Raw genomic sequence first — 20,558 nt, 5'->3', positions numbered from 1 at the left:
ATGATACTCTTATTTATTTTATGGTAGCAAGGGTAAAGAGGCAAGTGAAAAGATAATCCTTATGGAGGAAGATTCTTGCCCCTTCTAATCAATCTGCCTGTTTCCCATGACAGAACCCGGGTGGTTTTCTTTTGTACCATCCCTGATGGATTTATTATTTTGTGCGATGAAAAGCTCGAGATGCCTTTGAAGCGCCAAAATTGAAATTGGGTGGCTGGCTTACCAGGGGCCTGCCAAAGGGTTTCTGACAAAGCCACGTTCTCCACAGCTGGAAAGCAGCACAGATGTGCACGCTGGCCGTGCTTTCTTTGCGAGGCAGCAGCCAGCAGCCCGCACCGAGTCCTACGTGAACCTGCGCGAGGTCTCCGGCCGCATGACGCTGCCGCGGGGACGGTACCTCATTGTGCCCTCCACCTTTGAGCCCTACAAGAATGGGGAGTTCTGCCTGAGAGTTTTTGCTGAGAAACAGGCTAAATCACAGTGAGTACCTTCCCTGAAAACCACCCCCCTTCTGCTGGGGTGGCACGCAGAGGAGATCACGTGTTGCATCCACACTCTGGGCTTACCCAGCAAAACAGGCCCATTTCCACAACCTATTCTTCCACTGAAAAATGGTCTACCATAGTGACCACACATCCATGGCAGATGGTTCTTCAGAGTCATGGTTCTGCAGAGGATCTCCTAAGGACTCGGCAGAGACCAAGTTCCCTCACCTCTGTGAAGGAGGAGTGCCCACAAAGCAGGATTTGAGACTATGATGATGATGAGATGGTTTTAAAAAGGATTATATCAATAGCATGCATTGGATGAAAAAGCAGGAGTCTGGATGGAAGACAAGAGCAGCAAGGCTGCATTTCACACAGGAAATATCTTCAAAGAGTTGGGGCAGGCAGAGGTGGGATGCGAAGCATGGGAAGCAGAAAACTTTATAGTTAAACTTTTGTTTGTTTGTTTGTTTTGCTAATTATTTTAAAGGCAAGACTTTAAAGTTTTTAAAGTTTTAAAATTTCTCATTGTTTAACTGTTTTGTTTTGGTTTTTTTTTTCCTTAGGATGATGGGGGATGAGGTGTCTGCAAAGCCATATGAGGTTAGATGGCCTAACTGGGCAGAGTTTTCTTTCCTAATGTGGAAGTAAAACAGGGGCATGTTTTTTACTTCTCATTCAAGCTGGGATTACAGAATATTTTTGTGCTGAGGAGAAATATTTTTTGCTCATGGGGATTTTTTACATATGTCCATGTCTTAGTTTCATGTTCATTATTATGTACCTGGGCCATGTGGCACAGAGACTTCACCCTTGTAGACTGAACTGGAACATGTTTGATTGTCCTTACTGCCTGCATGGGCAGGAGAAGGTGGAGAGGGCTCATTTCCATAGAAACAAATAGTCTTCCTGAAGCCTGGGAGAAGCTGCAAAAGGCTTCCAAGGAGTTGCTGGATTGCTCTGGCCCAGTGGAGAAACATTTTCACTGTGGCTATTTTCTAAAGCTGGCTTGGTAACGGAAGAAAACTTTCTCATCAGCCTTAGGAAGTATTTGCTCTCAAACTAAGCCAGCCCCTGGGTGATCATGACTTAAGCAGTGCCTCTGTTTTGCCATTGCAGCAGGGCACATACTCATTTTCTGTTGCTGTAAATAAGTCCTTTACAGCATCTTTACAATATCCACAGCTCACTTTCTAGAACCACCTTGTTAACCATTCTCTTGGCCATCCCTTTCCTCTAGCCTAATGTCGATAACAAAGAAATAGATGATGAGTTCAAGACTCTATTCCAAAAGCTCTCTGGAGAGGTAAGTGGATTAAAGTGAACAATGAGATCTCTCCGTTATGATTTTACAAATATTTGACTTGCCAATTCCTTTTACTGTCTGTTCAAAAAACCAAGTATTTCTCCCCTTTTATTAACTCACAGCTTCATTACAGTTTATTTTACAATAGAGAATATTTTCTACATTGTTCCTCTCATTGGTGCAAAATGTGATTTTTTCTTTTCCCCTGTGGTAATGCAAGGCAGGGAACAACTTTGAAAATAGGGGCGATAGGAGTGAGGACTGTGAAAATATTATCCCAGGGTGAAATAAATTACCTGTGGAGTTATCATATAATTCTAACAATTGCTTGGCTGGCCAATTCCTTCCTTTTTGTTTAGCCCCAGGAGTTGAAAAACTGTTGGCTGGGCTTTTTCTCTACTTAATGTATTTGAAAAACAGCATCTGCAAAGCCCTGCTGTGTTAGCCTGTGGCTGTCATGTCAGGTTTCCTCTTAATGAACAGGTGGCCACTGTTACTGGAGAGGGAAAACATCTTTTTAGTTAGGAAAACCATTACGAGTTTTGAGATGGCAATTTTAGAATTGTTTGGTTGTAGTTTCTGTAAGCCATGAAAATCTCAAATGTTTTTCTGAACCTTGTTATTCAGTCAAACCTTTTAAAAAGTTGCCATTTACTTGGTCATGTCACCATAGCACCTAACAAACCACTTAGTTCTTGGTTGAATGTCTAGGAAATATGATTGGTTTCTCCCTCTGATATTTGAGGGTAAATGTGAAGGGTTAGAAAAAAATTAAGGGTTTACATGCCTTAGATTTGGAAAGAAAATAGTCTCTGGATGTCTGATAGCAAGTCAATAGATCTTGCTTCAAATAATTTTTGTGTTAACACCTATGGTATGTTTTGTTTTCTTTCCAGGACTGTGAAGTGACTGCAGCTGAACTTCAAAGGATCCTAAACCAGGTTTTGGCAAAGAGTAAGTGACATTATGTGCTTCCCATTGGATGGAGCTGAGAATGGGGTCTGTGCTAACAAAACCCAGTTCTGTCAGCTAGGGGTGATGAAAAACTGAGTTTTTGTCTGGTCCCAGCTGAATTCCTCCTGGCTTGTTGAGCCTCTAAATATGGGGTAGGGTGGAAATAGTGCCTGGTGCTTCCCTTCCAAATACTGCCAGCAGATGTTCTGCAGAGACACAAATTCCCTGTTTTTTGGGAACTTTTCTGGGAGGACCACCATGGGCAGTGTTATTATGCTGCTACATGACTTCTGTGGACAGATAGAGGCTTATCACCACCAAAACCAATAAAATCCCCACCCACTGTGGAAAAAAAAAAATCAATCAACTGAAAGGACATAGTGGAAGAAATGTCAGAGCATTTACTTTGCTACAAAGATTTTAAGGTGACTATCACTGACTGCAGGAAAATATTTGTCTTAAATTATTTCTGACTTAGACTTTTATATTTCCTATTTGTACAGGAAAGGATGTGAAAAGTGATGGATTCAATATTAACACTTGCAGGGAGATGATCAGCCTTTTAGATGTATCCTTTGAATAAATTTCATCACCTTTAAAGTTTCTGGATCTCTTTTGCAAAACTTCCTGACAAGCCGGGCTAAGTTTACACTTCAGTTGTCCCGGCACGTAGCCGAGGGCAAAAAATTCAGCCAAGCATCTCTATCAGCTCATGGTGGCAGAAACCTGAACCATTTAATCATCAGCTGCTTCTCTCACCACCGTCTCTCATTGCTTAAACTGTTTCCTAAATATAGTGAGGAGAAGTAGGGCCTTTCTGCCTGGCTGCACCTGTGCAGTTCCAGGTGCATACACAGCGTGCTTGGCAGGATGCAGGTTTTGAGCACATCCTCAGCTGCTGTTTCTGAGTCGGGTCCTGCTTACAGAGCCACCAGCTCACAGCAGCAGGGACAGGCTGAGCCTGCTCCCAGGGGGAAGGCTGCAGGTACAGGCAGTGCCTGCCTCCCTTCTGCATAACTGGGAGGACACTTGGGAGCTTATAAGGTTTGTGTAGCCAAGGGAAAAGGAGAGGTCAACACTTCTGCCCAGGTTTGTGTAGCCAAAGGGAAAAGGAATGTCAACACCTTTGCCCACGTTTTTGTAGCCAAATGAAAAAGGAATGTCAACACCTCTGCCTAATGCTCCTTTGCACTGGGAGGGTGAAGACTCGTGCTACCAGGATCTTGCTGGTGTTGGTGTCATGCCATGGCCATATTGAGGCCAGCAGGGATTCACCATGGATTTTGTGGATAACTGGCTGTTAAGAGAAGTGATGGCATTCCCTACACTCCATAGGCTCCCAAGCTTAATAGGATAACTAAGTAAGTACAATGTCATAGTGTCCAAATCCCTGTTTCTATAAAATTTTCCATTGGAAGGGATGTTCAAGGCCCTGAAGGACATGGGAGAAGACTCTGTTGACTGCTGCTGACTCTCTTCACTTGCAGCTCCTGCCTCTGGTTTCTAACAATTATCCCTGCAGGGCCAGGCCCTTTTCTCCCTCAGGGGAAATCTAATCTACTGCTAAGTGTACAAAATGTGAGTGCTTTTAATCATGCTTATATATTTAGCAAGCCCATATATCATTCCTTTAGAGTGAAGATAGCCTAGAAATTCTTGGCATGCCTTTAGCCAAGCAAATGTGGAGCTGTGGACATGTCTGTGGGAGATGGAGATGCATTACAAGTGAGAACTAAACTGGCATTAAGATGTGATCATCATCACTGTGATGGGTGATTTGTTTTTACCAGAACTGCTCTGCAGATTGCTCTCCAGTGTTTCACCATCCAACTCTCATTTTTGCACTCCAGTTTTGTTAAGGATAAAGCAATCCTGATTTTTGAAACATGCCTTAACATGACCCAGACCGATGGGACCGGCACCTTGGGACTTGTAGAATTCAAGATACTTTGGATGAAGATTCAAAAGTATCTGGTAACAACATTTCTGACTCTATCCCTTTCCCTCCCCTCTCAGCTTTGAAGTACAGATCCAGAACTGAGATAAGAGTTAAATCCTCACAGGCAGATATAATTGGAAGCCTTCCTTCTCAGGGCTCAAGTTTGTTCCACGGCTCTGAAACACCTCTCACTCAACAGGGCACAAGCAAATCCTCTTTCACCTTGGCCCCATCGTTCTCCATAATTTGCAAAACCTTACAGAAAGATAGATTAACTCTTTTTGATTATTGGCAAAGACAGCTCTCTCTGCTGCCTGCTCTATTAAAGCTCATATGAGCATTTTGGCTGTTGCAATATGTGGCATTGCTGGCTGAGCATAAGCAAACACAAGAAACATATTTTTAGAACCTACAAAAAACTGCTGTTGTATTTTTTAAATCTTGTGGAACTGCCGAATTGTTTTTCTGGTAGAGGATTTAATATCCCAAGAAGTTCACCCAGAACAAAGCAGTCTAAAGGAAGGTCAGATTTGGACTTTCTTGGTGTGACCATTTCCCTTTCAGGCAATCCTACTGCCACTATATTTGATGTTGTTCATCACAGAGCATGTCCCCTGGAGTTCTATGAGGAAATGTTGGGTTCATGAAGACACAGTTCTGTCCTAAGGCTTGTCAGAAAAACAAGCCCTGAGAGCCAAATCCACTGCTAACTCTAGGTCTGGGTGGTTTCTAATTCTGCATAATAAACCTGCTGGCAGTAGGAGGCATCTGTCATCTTGCTGAATCATTAAGCAAGATGGACTTGTTCTGTTGCAGTGTTTGCCAAATGATAGGATATTTTCCTCAATGGCCTGTCTGCCACCATGTAATGTGAAGGCAGGCAAGCTTCCAGCCCATGGGAACGTGTTTCCTACTCTGCCTGGCTTGCCACTAGCTGCTTGAAATATTTCCCTTGCTCATTAATGTTTCAAATAGTAGGAGCTTGTGGTGGTAGGGACAGTCCCTGTCCTGGCCATCAGTGGGCACAGCAGTGACAATGAGAACACGGCAGAGGTAGGAATGATTGTCCTGGCACTGGTTAGCTACACGAGCAGGGAGGATGGCAGGCCATGGGCTGCATGGTGGGCTAGCAAACCAAGGTTAATGCCTAGAGGAGTCCTCTGAGTAGTTCATTGTGGCTGGTAGCCCCTGATGAGACCTGTGGTACCACATCTTCACAGCTGCTGTGAGCCAGCACTGTGAGCCCAGCCTGCCTCTGGTGCCCACACCATGGCACTGCTGCAGGGGCACACACTCCAGTGCCCTCTCCCATTTCCTCCTTCCCCTTTGCCACAGGCAATCTATAAGAAAGTGGACAGTGACTACTCTGGTACCATCGACTCCCACGAGATGCGAAATGCCCTCAGAGAGGCAGGTGAGTGTGCTGCTCAGGGATTGGATCACCAAACACTGGGAGAGCAGCAAAGTGTTTTAATGGCTTTTCTTCTCTCCTGTCACCTAGATCACAGCATTGGCAGTGACATTCTCCCTTCCTGACAGTCACACACTGCAATCTTTCTGCTGTTTCACACATCAAACCCCATCGTCTGTGTTAAGAACCACTGGTACTTTTGTCCATGCTGTGGCCATTGCTTTTCCATTTGATTATTACTTGCTCTATTTTTGGCCTCATTATTTCCTAATCTAATAGTCCTCTTTCAGAGCTCTGCCCAAACCCTCTTTTTCCTTCATTTCCTCCCACCACCTTTCTCTCCTCTGGAGAAGGTGCAAGCCTGATCAAGGCATGCTCCAATGGTGTCCTCTGATGTGTTAAGTTTGGAACAGAGCTTTCCAGATAAGGGACATCTAGAGGAGCACTGTTTTTTTTGATTTGTCTTGTGCTCAGTGGATTTTATGTGAATGATCCAGAGACAGAAATAGCATGAATATGGGCCTGAATAGAGCCCAATGTGTTATGTGAGCAATTGGCTCTGCTGCAATCACTGCTATTCAGCTAGAGTGCCAAGACTCGCTAATTAGGGGTTTATCTGGGGAACATAGGACCGGTTTATGCTGCGAAACAATGTGAAATATGCAGCCTGACAAAATGCTGTGGGAGAACTCTATGCCTCTCTTCACCCAGCGCAATTGGCTTTGGAAAGGACCCACAGAGGTGGGCGTGGGAGTCCAACAGACCTTCTGGGAGGAATAGTCCTGCCCTCCAACCTGCAGCTGCAGCAGTCTGCAGATAAATCACATCCAAGACAGCAAATGAGCCTGCTGTGTCAGTGACTCCTGTGCTCTCCTGGCCTCAGGTTTCAGGCTCAGCGACGAGGTGCAGCACAGCATCGTCACCCGCTACGCCTGCAGCACCAGGCTGACCATCGACTTCGACGGCTTTGTGGCCTGCATGATCCGCCTGGAGACCCTGTTCAGTGAGTGCCCAAAGGCAACGCCGGAACGCTTTGGGCTTGCCTTAGGAACTTGGTGTCTTTTAGCTGTGAATGCAGCAAATTGCATGGAAAGGTCAGGGTGCCAGCAAAACTGTGTCAGAGGAAGCAGTGGAGAAATAGCAGAAGCCTTTTTGTCTGAATGCCCGTGGGGAGTAGGGGACACATTGCCATAACACACCATTCTCTCGTGCTTTACAGTCATCAGCAACTTATGGTCAGTGCTCTGGCCCCCACATTGTCCCAGCTCTGACAAATGGGACCATTTGTCACTTGCAGTTCTTACCCAGACCTGATTTACAGGTTTGTCCCCGGATCATGCCAGATCAGATTTTATAGTTGTCCTGCTGCCAGCTCCCACTTTGCTGCTGTACATCTATTCCACCCCATGAAGCAGCTTAGAAATCATTTGTAAGAACAAGAACCACTGTAATATTATCTTACAGAACCAGTCTACATTTCCAGTGGATCATGGCAAAAGGCCAGACCTTTATATTTTGTTGGACAGTGATTCTCTACATGCCAAACTCTGTGGTTTATATCCAGTTTTTTTTCCCCCACTCTTCTACATTTCAGAAGTGTTCCACCTCCTGGACAAAGACAAAAATGGAGTCATCCAGATCTCTCTACCTGAGGTAAGGCTGGTCAGACTGAAATACCACCTGATCCAACTGCAGCAGTAGACCACACTAAAATACACTTATTTAAAATCACTATTATAAGTGATTTAATCACTGTTATAAGAGAAACATAGTAGTGATTCAAAGGGCAAGTTTGTTTCTGTGAAAATATTCTTCAGCCCACAAGGCCTGCCTGAATTAGTAGAATGAACTTTTACCTTTATACGAGCAAAAAAGTAAAGATGCCTTCAAACCTCCCAAGGCTGATGGAGTAAGTGCTTGCACAGTGTATTTCACTATCTCTTTTTAGAGGGCAGTGGTCAATTCATTAGAAAACACACAGCAGGGAACTCTTCTCTTCTGGCAGAGAATGTACTGATCAACCTGCCAGAATTAGAAGAAACCTTTTAAGATGCCAGGTCTTTTTAGTTCCCACATTGTTTTTAATGCAAATTTTTCCTGCTGAAGCTGTTGTAAAAGCAATCAGCCTGAGCCTTCCCTTTGCAGAATACAAATATATCTCAGGAAACAGCTGGAAGGAGCCCCAAGAGGTCCATCCAATTAGTCCTCTCAGCTGAAGACTGGCTGGGAGGGAGGAGGATGGCTAGGAGGGCCTGTGACCCTCAGTCACAGTTAGTTAAATCTAGCTGAAATTGTACATTGCATACTCCCACCCTAGAGTTTTTCAAGGTTGAAAGTTGAAGCTTTCTCCTGCAGAACTCATCTTCCTTTGGAAGAGACCCCACTTGCAATGTTTGAGGCTGATCCTGGCAGTAGATTTCCCTGAAGTTCAAGAGCAGATGGATCCTACACATATAAAAGATTAAAATGCAACTCCAGCCTTTCCCAGCTTGTTCTCCCAGAGGCATGGAACAGTGCCCCAGTGGCATCCTGTAGACTTTCCTGATGCCCTGACTCCTTGTTCTGTTTCTCCCTCAGTGGCTGTGCTGCACACTGGTTTGAACCACAGTCAATCAATTCAGCAGAGACCTCTGAGGCTCTTCTGAGCATGAAACCGCTTGTTTGGCATCTCCTTGTTGTGAAAAACAGAAAGAGGAACTAATTTTTATTCCTGTCAAGTTACTTTAAGCCAATAAAAATGATCACCTATCAGTTATAAAATAAATACATTCTTAAACAAACAAACAAACAAACCCAGGACTGACCTCCTTTACTTTTCCTGCCCAAAGAGTATTGCTCTGTGCCATGCTGAAATCTCATCAGTTCTGACTTGGCACGGATGGACCCAGGTGGCTGTGGTTTGACTTCTGACTGTGCAGCAAAGTTCAGCAGTGTTCAAAATCCTGGAAGGGATCTCCATTGCTGCAGAACCCAGCATATGTTTTGCTCCATGCTCAAGAGTGTGGGCAAAATTTATGTTGCTGCCCTGGCAACCTCCCTTTGCAGACAATTGTCTGCTTTGGCTGTGCCAAGTGTCTGCAGAAGCTGGGGGTGAGGAGCTTGGAGGCAGATGCTGAGCTGCTGGGACCACAGAGGATTTGGGCACAGACACAGCCCCAAGGATTAACTGGGAATCAGGAAAATGTGATGGCACTCCTCCACAAATCTCAGCTCAGTCCTCCTGGAGGAGGAGAGAGGATGGAAGGTCAGATGCAATTTTCTGCAGTTATTTCAGCTGCAATCTTCTCCTGTAAATGCTTGTCCATATGCATGCCAAAAGATGGGATTTGGAGCTTTAGTTTAATGAGTGATGGAGCTCAGAAGCTCATGAAGGCAAGCAACAAAAAATGCACAAGTAGGGGGTCCAGGAGCCTGAGAATGCGGGGGATGTGCTAATGTGGATTGTGACTTGAAGAAGAAAATGAAGCTAACTGGCTTCAACTATCATAAACTTTGCACTGGCTCACAGTGCTATGTTTTCCTAAGACCTTGTAAAACATTTGTCCTCTTAAGAAAAAGCTCATCTCTACATTAAATTTCATAGTATTCTAAAGAGTAATATCATAGCAATGCAGGCAAAATAATCTAGCATTCTGCATTAGCAATCAGAAGGTATTTCTGGAACTTTCAGGAATGATCTGACAAGACCATGTATGTTGTGGTCAGTGACATGTCAGAAGCTTCTCCCCAGGAGCAGAAGGATTGCAGGCTGACATCTGTATCCTCAAGGCAATGTGGGGCCAAGACTGTCTCCCTCTTTCTCTTCAGTGCTGGGCTTGAGAGAGGCTTTTCTTCACACCTGCTGGTTCCTAAGCTCTTCCTTTGAGCAGGAAGAAAGCTGTTTGTTGTTTGATTCCCATTTCTGAAAACAGAATACCTGGTGACAAACTCCACACCTCACATCTCCCAGCATTTCTTCTTGCTGCTCACAGCTGTCTGACTAAAAGGGATGCATGACCTGTGTCAGTATACTACTCTGCCTTTCTAATTGATGTCCTCTAGTAAAAGAGAAATAAATATTTTGTTTGGGTTGCAGGATAAAAGCAAAGTAGGAACCACAGGCTTTCCCCTGCTGTCCCTCTGCACATATCACTGGCCATGACCTGTGTGCAGCTGTCATAGGTTGCCACCAGTTTCTCCTGGCAGATATTTGCCTGCTGACCAACAACAGACGCCTCTGTACCTGAAAGGCAAAGTTGCCTGGGGCAAGATGAGCTCTCCAAAACCACCAGAAAATTCTGGTGAATGCTCTGCCTGTTCAGTAGGATGAATGTGTCCTTCCCTGCCCTACGTCTTGCATATGCAACACGTCTCCTTGCTAACCATGCAACAGGGTGAGCTGGCTACTTGCAGCTTCAGATTTGCTTTCTGCTCACACGCGCTATTCATGAGTTCATTCCAATTATGGTCAGAGAGGCCTCTCTCCACAGGACTGGGAAAACTCAAACATATGCAAAAATCCATTGCATGCTCCCACTTCTTCTCCTTTTACAGCAAGCCAGATGCCCCCATCACAATAATTCTCACAGTTATCTCAATGGCTCTCACCCTCCTGTACAGGATGGGCAGAGTGCTGCACTCCATCTTCCTTTATCTTTGGAAAGCAGGCAGCTCCAGAGGAGCCACCTCTTCTTTCATTTGTTCTTTGAGTACAGCACTTGGCTATCAGGTCTTAGAGAACAACTGCTCAAAAATAAGCCTTTTCACGGGATTGAATGTGCTTCTCCTTTTCACTTGACGTGTCTGCAAAAAGATGATTAATGTCCACCTGATTTTCCTTCCCTATGCTGCAAGCTGGGCAAATGTCTGTGCTCATCAGTTCTCCCAGTTAGTCCTCATGGGGCTAAAATAGCTTTTTGACTAAAATGCCTGCAGCAGCTTCTGTGGAAGCAGTGGGGCATGGAGAGCTGAGCCACAGCCTGGGCATCTGGACTCGCACTCTTACACTCTGCATGTTGGCTGTGCTTCATTTTTGGAGCTGTGAAGGGCTGCAGCTCTCCTTAGATTTGAGTAGCTCAGTCATGGGGAATTATAATACAGGCAAGTCACAAAGGTTCATGAATTTGTGATCTGTTCCCTGTCACAGTGAAAACTCTGCTGCGTGGCATTCTCCACACTTTATAGATATGGCAGGGCTAAAGAGACTCCCACAGAAACTCTGCCACAGGTCTTCAGATCTTTCCTCTCTCTTTCCACTTGTCCATAGAAATGTTTTCCTCTGCACTGCATGCTGGTGAACTGGAAACTTGAACTCTGTACGTTTCTTTGGTAAAATGAGATTCACATTAGACCACATTCAGAGTCCCACATGCCTTGTGCACTAATTGCTTTGTGGTTGCCTACAGAGGAACTTCCCATGGGTATAAATCCTACCCCATCAGCATCTGACTCCAGCTTTGCACCAGAGTTAAGTATCTGCATTGTGGACAGGACAACCACAGGTATTTGGGATTCTGCCTATCAGCTAGGAGAACAAAAAGAACCAACCTTGTATGTGCAGTTATCTGTCCACCCTCCCAGAATAGGAGATTTATAGGGAGATCAATCCATCAGTGCAGGCTAATGATCAGACCTATGGCTTATGAGTGAGCACAGAAGGAACAGTGCTTTACAAATTTTCTTTCAATCTTTATTTCAGGCAATCCTGCTGAACCTGACTCAATGGTATGTTTTAATTCTTCCTTTCCATACAGTCCAGACAGCCAGGCAGGCCTGGAAGTCATGAGATACTGTAGGCACATTCTTTCTTTCCATGTCATTCAGGATGCATCCAACATCCCAGCCTGCTATTGTTATCCCAGGCTAAGCTTGTAGACTGGAGATTCAAATTCCATAAAAGCAGATGAGATTCTGGGTGCAAAAGGAACCCAAATTCCAAAGCTTTTGAAGTTTCTCCACCACTAATGATGTCCCCAGTGATAGTTCATCTTAAAGTGGTGCCCTGCTCCTGCCTGACAAGCTTGTTGCCATGGTGTCTGTCTCTCTCTGTATAACTGGCACGTACAGCATAAAAACCTCTCTTTTTAATAGAGCAAATTACTTCACTTGTTACTGTTGGCCACTCATTAACTCCTTCCTCAGTCTTTGAAATCTTCGATGCAGGTCTCACCTGACTTGCACTGTGTGGACAGGAGGTGCTTGGGGAGAGTTGTGTGCAAAGATGAAGAGCAGGCAGCAGAAAATAATCCGTAGGAAAATAATCCGTAGGACCTGAGGGATGGTCTCAAGAAGAACCTTGACAAACACTGGAATAACAACCAGGTAGAAGATGAATGAAGCAGCTTTTTGTCCACTCAGGAGCTGAGCAACATCAGGAGCTGGAGAAAATGGGTTCTCCTCTGACCCTGCAAGCTTCAGGGAAGAAGACATGTACACTCCCTTCAAAATACATATGGCTGACTTAGAAAACAAAATTCTCTTTTGCTATTTGGAAAGCTCTGTAAAACATTGGTGGTTTTGTCTATTCACTCATCTCTAAACACGTAAAAACTACATAGTCAGCCCAAGGAGTGATTAAGGTATTTCTTCTAACCCACCTTTTATTCATTCAAAGAAACCATGAACCATCAAACTCAAAGGTATTTTCGTTAAGTTAAAACTAGCTGGTGTGCTCCTCAATGTGATCCCTCACCAAAATAGGTTTTCCTAAGCTAGTTTAAACAGTGTAGCTTGATCTCACTCTTACAGAGATGATAACAGTGAGGGCCCTCTTCCAATGTCTTAAAGCATTTCAAGCCTCCCTAAATTCCCATATCCTTTTTGATAGTCTCTCTCTTATTTTCCTAAAGGCACAGACTGTCATATTTTTATCTCTGCTGTATGCTTCTTTTCAGCTGATACAGTGAAATGTTTCAGTGTTCCTTTGTTATACATAAAAAACCACTGGAGGTTGGTTTTGAAGGGGAACTTTCGTTATCGTCCTCAGTTGTTCACTCCCTGCCAGTGAGGACACAAGCTAGATCACAGGGTTTGCACTGTGCTCCAGACTTGCCCCACCACCAGCAGTTGCTGAGGTGGAGAAGCAGGAATAGCTGCAATCACTGGCAAACATCACCCAGGTGCTCTGCTGAGGCTTCTTTGAAACAGCTTGCAGAACTCGGGTACATGGGGCACAGAATCCCCAAGAAAACTTTCAGTCTGTACACGTAGAAAACATCTCAAATCTTCCCAAAGACGTGTCTTCATTGCATCATAGATACATGGGTACAGTTACCTCATTTCAGTGTAAGTGGATGTTTTCTCTGTGTCTTTACTCAGCCCTGTTGGCTCCGTGGGGACGCCACTAAACTTCCCACCGCAAATGTCACTGCCCTGGCAGTGGCATCACAGACTATGAGGAGAAAATGAGCAGACAGCCTCCTTGCCATTGAAGGCCTGCTTCTGTGCTAGACACAGAAACTGGTTTATTGCTAACCCAGTAGCTCTCATTGCCTTTAACACCTCTGAAACTAGTCGGGCTACTTGTTTGGTGAAGCTTTCAAATGAAAAGGAGAATAGGCCAAGGAAGCATGACATTGCTTTAATGCTAAAATCATCAGTGCTCTCTTTAGTAATGATGGGCATCCTTTTGCCACAGCTTAGCTACAGATAGCACAGGATGTGATATTTCCAGAGATTTCTCATTTCTCTTAGTTTCTCAATGCACCTTTACTTGATTAGCCCGCACTCCTAGGCCAGTTCTTGGGCACAGCTCCCTGGATACCTGGACTTCAAGATTACCTGTCTTTAATGTCATCGATATAGGCTTGATCAGGAAAAAAAACATTTCTTCTTATTTAAAGAGCTTTAATTGGTAGTTGATATGAGTAAGATATCTGGCACGGTCTCTAAGCCAGCCAGCTTAAAACTGTGAGTGTTTGTAAAACTGTGTGTGTTTTTCCAAGCTGTAATCACACTCTTAGTCTACTGTGCAAATTTACCCAGTACACATACCAGAGCAGGTATGATCTCTTGGGAATTTCAAGGAGCTTTGTGACCAACATATTTTATTTCAAATGGTGGTTTGCTATGTTTCAAAAGATCGTCGTATTTACTTATTAATTTGCATGGAGTTGGAGCTCAGAAAATGCAGTGCTTGTCAAACATGAGATTGATGACTGGTGGTGATTGGTGTTGTGGCAGGCAGTGGGGCATCCCACAGGGTCTCTGTGTTGGGATGCAGCAGCATTCCCAAGGGATATTCCAGTGTGCAGTTTGTTTCATATGAAGGATGATCCCATCTGCCTTGAGTGAAAGAATCTTTGCTGGGGAAGCCTTGCCCGGCAGATGGCAACTGTGAATACAGGAAACTAGGAAAATATTTTCAGCTTCAGAGAGAATCACTATAAAATTAATTAAACAGGGAAAAAAAAGGATTAAAGGAAAAATGAGAAAATTATAAAGTACTAACCTGACCTCTAATTTGTAAAGCACCTTTAGCCAGAACCCTGAGAGAAGGAGCTATCTGAAACAGCAGTAGTTAGCTTAATAATAACGATGCTGATTCCAGCAGGGAGTGCCAGCTTTCTACATGTTGATTTAATTGGAACTCATCTCAGTTTTGGGCTGGGATTTTTTTTTTTTTTTTTTTTTGGTGTGTGTGTGTGCTTTTATACATGCTGATAATGTTTGAATTGCAGACACACTGGTCTGGTGCATGAAAGCTTGAATGAGAAGTTATCTAACCAAATTTTAGTGTCCAAGCTGACAGGAGTACAAGCAATGAACAAGCTTTATGGAGAGAGAAAATACAATTAATTTCAGAGTTTACACCTTGCACTCTATGGTGATACCAGTAACGTGAGTAGGAAGAAAAAAAGAATGATTTTTAAAATTATGTGGGTTATCATTATAGGTTACCCTAGCAAATTTAATTTTGCCTGTATTCATAAAAATCCTTGACCCCCTGCCCCCACCTCCATAGGATGCAAATATTATTCTAGTTTATAGGATATCTCCCCTCAGTACCTGATGTCCTATCACTATTCTGTGATATAATGGAGCTCTGTAATGGTGATGCCTTACTGTCTGTAGGGATGTATGTTTCTTTTAACATAAGGTACATTTTGTGAATAACATATAAATGAGAATATCTTGAATAATCACAGTGTTTGTCGAACCATGGTATTGCTTCTCTGGATTCCTACACATACAATAGATGGAATTTCCTCAGATACCAGGAGAATGTTTTTTTATTTGAACTTTCTTTTCCTCTGAATGAACTCTTCTGTTTTGGGATTCCTGGGAGAAAAAGGTAAGTAAAATACTGTTGGCCAGGTCTCATTCATTTCATTTAAAAGGAGCTGGTAACACAGTGATAGCTGGCTTGAGGATACTTGATGTTTCCATCCCAAAGTACAAGATCATTTCACGGAGGGTTGGAGACAGCTAAATCAGAACTCAGCTAGAAGAGGAGTAATTCTGGCTAGACTAACAAGGTTCATTGCATTGAGCAGAAAGTGCTCAGCATATTTTGATATTGGTTCTGGTAGGCTGGAGTTTTCCACTGTTTGTAGTAAATTATGCTCCATGACATAGGAGTGGTCAATAGAGAAATCTGGGAATACAGCTCATTCAGAGGCACTGCAAAACCAATTATACCACCAGCAGATCTCAAAAGTACCACAGAGCTAGACAAGCCTATGCTGCAATATGCCTTCAACCTGCACTTCCTATGTCTACATCTAATTAATTTTCTTAATTGCATAACAGCACTCTTCCTAATTACACTGGGGAACCACTCCTGGTTCTTTATCTATTGCTCAGACTCTTCTGGCTGTCATTGTCTCAGCACAGTCCCCAGCCTAATTTTGTGCTAGCCCACACAGACTGCCTGGGGCGTGCTGGGCACATCCTCAGCTGCTGCAGTGACATCCCCCAGGCCCAGATGGATGCCCTCACTCACACGGGGCTCCTGGCTCAGTAGGGCCCTGCAGCCACGGGGCTGTTGTGGAGACATTACTGTGTGATGGAAGGATGTTGTTAAGGTCTCCTGTGAAAAAGAGCCAGCAGAAGCTGCTGGCAGTGCTTATCCACAGTTTTGTTGGTCCTACAGTACCCAGGAGCTGGGCTATGTGCTCCTGTCCTAGGTTATAATATTGGGGTGTATTCCATTCTCAAGCTGCAATTCCTTTATTTCTTTCCTTATGTCAGAGGTAATTCCCTCCAGGAGGACCTGTTTTTTTAGCCACATGACTGATAAGATCACACATTCTATTGTGAGATACTCCACCCAGAGGGAGGAGCCAACGATGCCATCAAGGATATCGGTGGGGCTGTGCAAACAGCAAGCAGATCCCTTCTTCCAAGAGGAACAGCTGAGACCTTCTCTGCACTGCACCCCAGAGGGAAACTACATCAGTCTACAGGAGCACTGCTTGGACAGAGCCATTCCTGCTACCACCACCCTAGCCAGCAAGTGTCAGGTTGTATCTCTAACTCTGTCAGTGGTTCTTTTGTGCTATTGTATATATTTAGTTCTTTGTTCCCTTTTCCTAATAAATTGTATTTCTGACTCAGAGCCTCTCACTGGTTTTGCTTTTCAAACCAAGACAGTTCCTCAGTACCATTTAATTTGGGGAATACTAAGTCTTTATTAGTAGATGGCATGCTCGTGAAACAAGGAGCACAATGAAAATGAAAAAATCACCCCCAAATGAGCTGACAGACAGAAGGAACCTCCCACTCCAGGTACCTCCATTTACCCCATCATTGTAACTGGAATATACAGGGCTGCAGGCAGGCACGCAATAAAACCATGCAAGGGGAAATGCAACCAGCAATTAAAAGCCAGGTAACCCAAAATCCCAGTGTGAGGAGTCTGGTTGCCAGGGAGCACACACATCCCAGTGCTGCCAAATACATCTGCCAGGTAGTGGTGCACTTTTCCTTTCACTCAGACTGAAGTTAAACACCTGAGGTGCACTCCACATCTATCCATGGCACCAGTGTGCTTTAACACAGCATTGGTGCATCTGGGTTTCCACCACTCCTGGAAAGTAGCTGGAGTCTGGATCCTTTTGGCACTATCCCCATATTTTGCTGAAACCAGCCAAGAATTTCATAGTAATATTTGGTAGATTTTGTATCTTTTTTCCTCCTTTGTTTTCAAATTTTCTAGAATCTGACTTCTTAGCCAATGGGTTTGCCAGGAGCTCTCTCAAGAAAGCATCTGCTGTATTCCAGGAGAAGAAGATGTTCAATATAATATTGAAGTAGCACACTTAGACCTGATCAAAGGAGATAGATTTTACAAATTCTAAATAAAATGCAAAACTTGTTGTAACTGGATGTAGTTGGTCTAGAGTATTTGGCAAGATGAGAAGAGGGATCAGACATTTGTATGGCAAAAGGGCAACCAGTGGTTTTGCTTTAATCTTTATTGCTAACCACCTTTTGAAAATTATGAAACTTCATAATTTTAGGCTTTGACCCAACCACTAATATTAGAGATTAAGAGCAAACCTGCTGTGAAGTTTAAAATAACCCCCCATATATGTGGCTACTCTGAAACACTTGATCTTGGACGCTTTGAGACAGGATGGTCCACTGGATTGACCAGAGATCCCTCCCAGGAGACCAGTGCTTGCTCCACGTTTCCTCAAACAGACTTGTCCCCATCTGCTGTGCAGGTACCACCAGTGCTTTGAATTTCACCCCTCTGGGTTGCCAGAAACCTCATGCCAGCTTCTGCTTGGCTGAACAGAGAGGAGCTGACATGCCACAGAGCAGAAGGAACTTGTGCCCTCTCAGAAAGATTTCACTTTTCCTCCTCCTTCCTTTGCTGCTTTTACTGCATCTTAAATAATTGCTACAGAGTGATGTTTATTCTTTATTCATATGTTTATTCTTTATTTATAGATTTATAAGGCAATGAAATTGTGAAAGGTATTTGCAAAGTCCAGTTCTGGCCAATTATTGAATTGGCTGAAATATTTTTGATTAGTAACAATTACTCTAAAGTAGAAGAGAACCCAGAAAAGCAAAATTGGTTTGTTGTTTTTTTGTTTTTTGTTTTTTTTTTTCCTGTACAGATACTTATAATATGTGGGCTTGAGGGCACTAAGACAGATACCAAAATAATTTTATATTATCCCGATCTCTGCCAATTGAGAAAAACCTCCCTGGGACTCTAGGGCTCCCTCAGGAAGCACAACATGGGAACAACCCATGGCTCTGATTTTCAGATCTGATGATGACAGTGACTATAGACCCCAGATCTCCTGAAAGCATCCCTTCCTGACTCCTGTTTTCTAGCAGCTCTAGAAAATTACTTGTGGGATGGAAGAAAAAAGACACTAGAATTTAAAAAGCTATCCTGGCAGGGATCAGTCCCCAGAGAAGAAGCATCTGGGTGCCCAAAGGGACAAATATCTCTGTCTGTAAACATGTTTCTTAGTGATGATGATACCCAAGCTGTAATGCTTCCTTTTCATCTAGCCCTTTTAACTCACTCCCAGCAACACAAGGCTTTGGCCTGAGATTTCCCCTGTCATCCATTCCCACAACCAAGATCTGTGAGACACATCTGCTTTTAAATTGGGTAGGACATGTACCAGGTGCTGCATCCACGAGTACTGCACAAACGGTGAAATCCAAAAATTGCCTTTCAGCACAGCCTGATTAAAACCAGTATAAAACAGCAGCAAGGTCTGTCTGAGCCTCCAGACCAGTCATATTGTTTTGGGATCTCTCTCGGTATGTGACAGTCTGCTCTGCTGGAATTGCAGCACCATGCATCTTGGTGTTGAGTTTTAGAAGAGAGTTCTCTTTCAAAAAGAAAAGGTCCTTCTGCATGCAGGCTGGCAGAGCCCTATGTCTTCTGTCACCCACAATATCCATTTAAATCTATATGCTCAGTTCCCAAGTGAAAAAATACTTAACTTTCTCGATGCCCCCCATTAGCCTGGGCAGATGTCCCAGACCTTTGTGTTTAATACAGGTTCCACCAAACAAAATAGGCCCTGATACCTTTTTCCAGCCTGGATCCTGCATGGAATCTTTGCTTCAAGTGAATTTGCAGTGTATAAATGTTTGGGAGCTCACTGCATTATTTCCCTGGTGATAAAGAAGAGAAATAAAATCTGGACCACACTTTTCAGGATTTATAGGAGTAACAGGAATAAAAAGACAATAAAACATGAATTATCACTGAAGTCACAAGCTTGACTCTAATACAAGCAAAGGTCAGATCAGATAATAAAACAGTTCATTCTTTCCACTTCAGATTAGGAGGGTACTCTAATCCTCAAAACAACCTTGTTGAATATACTCACATATGCCAGTGCCAGTGGCTAGCTCTAAAAATAATAAATGCGATTCATTTTAGTTTTGGACATGAATTTTTGACTGTCATGACTCAATACACAGGGAAGAGTCAAGAAGATATCACCAGTTCCTGCTCAGAGGAAGGAGTTAGTACCACTTGTTTTCAAAAGCATTTTCAAGACCCAGTGAGAACTTGTGTGTGGCAGGACCTCACAGGGATGTTCACCCCATTTTAAAGGTCCTCTGCTGAGAAACCTGCTTAAGAAACATGACCAGAATGATCCAAAGATGTGTAAATGATGGAAAGGTGTTGCAAGTATCTCCTCTCCCAGAGAGGCTTGAGTGACACAGTCTGAGCTGACCTTGCTGTAATGTCTCACTTTGATTGTTGAAATTCCAGTTAACACTTTTTTTAAATTATTATGTCCATTTCTCTCCTGCATGTAGCACCTTCTGTCTTTAAAGAGACATGGACAGATTGCAAAAGCTCCCAGGTATTGATTTTGTTGACATTAAACTTTAAATTTGAGCTGATTTCTGAGCGGGTATAAAGAATATTGTGAATTTGTTTTAAAAATACCTCCATGGAAACACACTAAAATTGGCTGGAAATATTTAAAATGTAACATAATCCTTATTTGGATTTTATAGTGATACATATAATTTCTCTTTAAGAAAAAAATTGGAATGGCTCCATGATGTCTGAAAAGTCAATTAGAATAAAGCTTTCCAAGTGGCTGCATCCTTTATTTCCAGCTGGGAAGAGATGTCCCTGACTTTATATTCAATACAGGTGTTCTGCCAGTGACTTCCACCAGTGCTGGAGCTGCCTTCCAGAATTGAGTGCAGAATCAAAGTCAGCACAGGATGGATCCCAAGCCTGAACCCAATCCCAGCTCACATCCACTGCTTTGATGCAAACTCTGCCCAGGGACAAGCTTTGGGTGAGCCCTGGCATGGGGGAGAGGAATCAAGGACTGACTCTCTGTGTCCTCTCACAGAATCACAGAATATTTTTCTCTTGTTTGATAAACATTTTGTGACTGTGACCTGAACACTGCAAGATAAAGCTCAGTTGGGTAATTTTAATGAAATCTCAGAGGCTTGGAGAGAAAATTCTGGAGGTGTTTAAAGAAAGTGCTTCTATTTCACACTGTGATGCAGCAGCTGAAATTAAAT

At 43.5% G+C, this 20,558-nt stretch overlaps 1 protein-coding gene across 3 annotated transcripts in view; it reads left to right on the top strand.

Annotated features, from left to right (window-relative positions):
- Window positions 1-20,297, top strand: part of LOC110483091 (calpain-8) — a 41,208-nt gene extending 20,911 nt beyond the window's left edge. The window contains exons 12-21 of one of the 3 annotated variants that reach the window (XM_021552742.4): window positions 269-480; window positions 1,052-1,088; window positions 1,726-1,791; window positions 2,688-2,745; window positions 3,249-3,313; window positions 4,651-4,719; window positions 6,020-6,098; window positions 6,979-7,098; window positions 7,690-7,748; window positions 8,673-20,297. In XM_021552742.4, coding sequence (XP_021408417.2) covers window positions 269-480; window positions 1,052-1,088; window positions 1,726-1,791; window positions 2,688-2,745; window positions 3,249-3,313; window positions 4,651-4,719; window positions 6,020-6,098; window positions 6,979-7,098; window positions 7,690-7,748; window positions 8,673-8,696 — 789 coding nt within the window. In that variant the 3' untranslated portion in view covers window positions 8,697-20,297. The other 2 variants (XM_085577190.1, XM_085577189.1) reach the window with 2 other exon arrangements.
- The last annotated feature ends 261 nt before the right edge of the window (window positions 20,298-20,558 follow it).

This window comes from Lonchura striata, chromosome 3 (genome assembly GCF_050655825.1).
Source record: "Lonchura striata isolate lonStrDom1 chromosome 3, ASM5065582v1, whole genome shotgun sequence".
Lineage (NCBI taxonomy): Eukaryota > Metazoa > Chordata > Aves > Passeriformes > Estrildidae > Lonchura > Lonchura striata.
The sequence above is the reverse complement of the archived record's forward strand: the minus strand, read 5'-3'. Positions and strand labels throughout refer to the sequence as shown.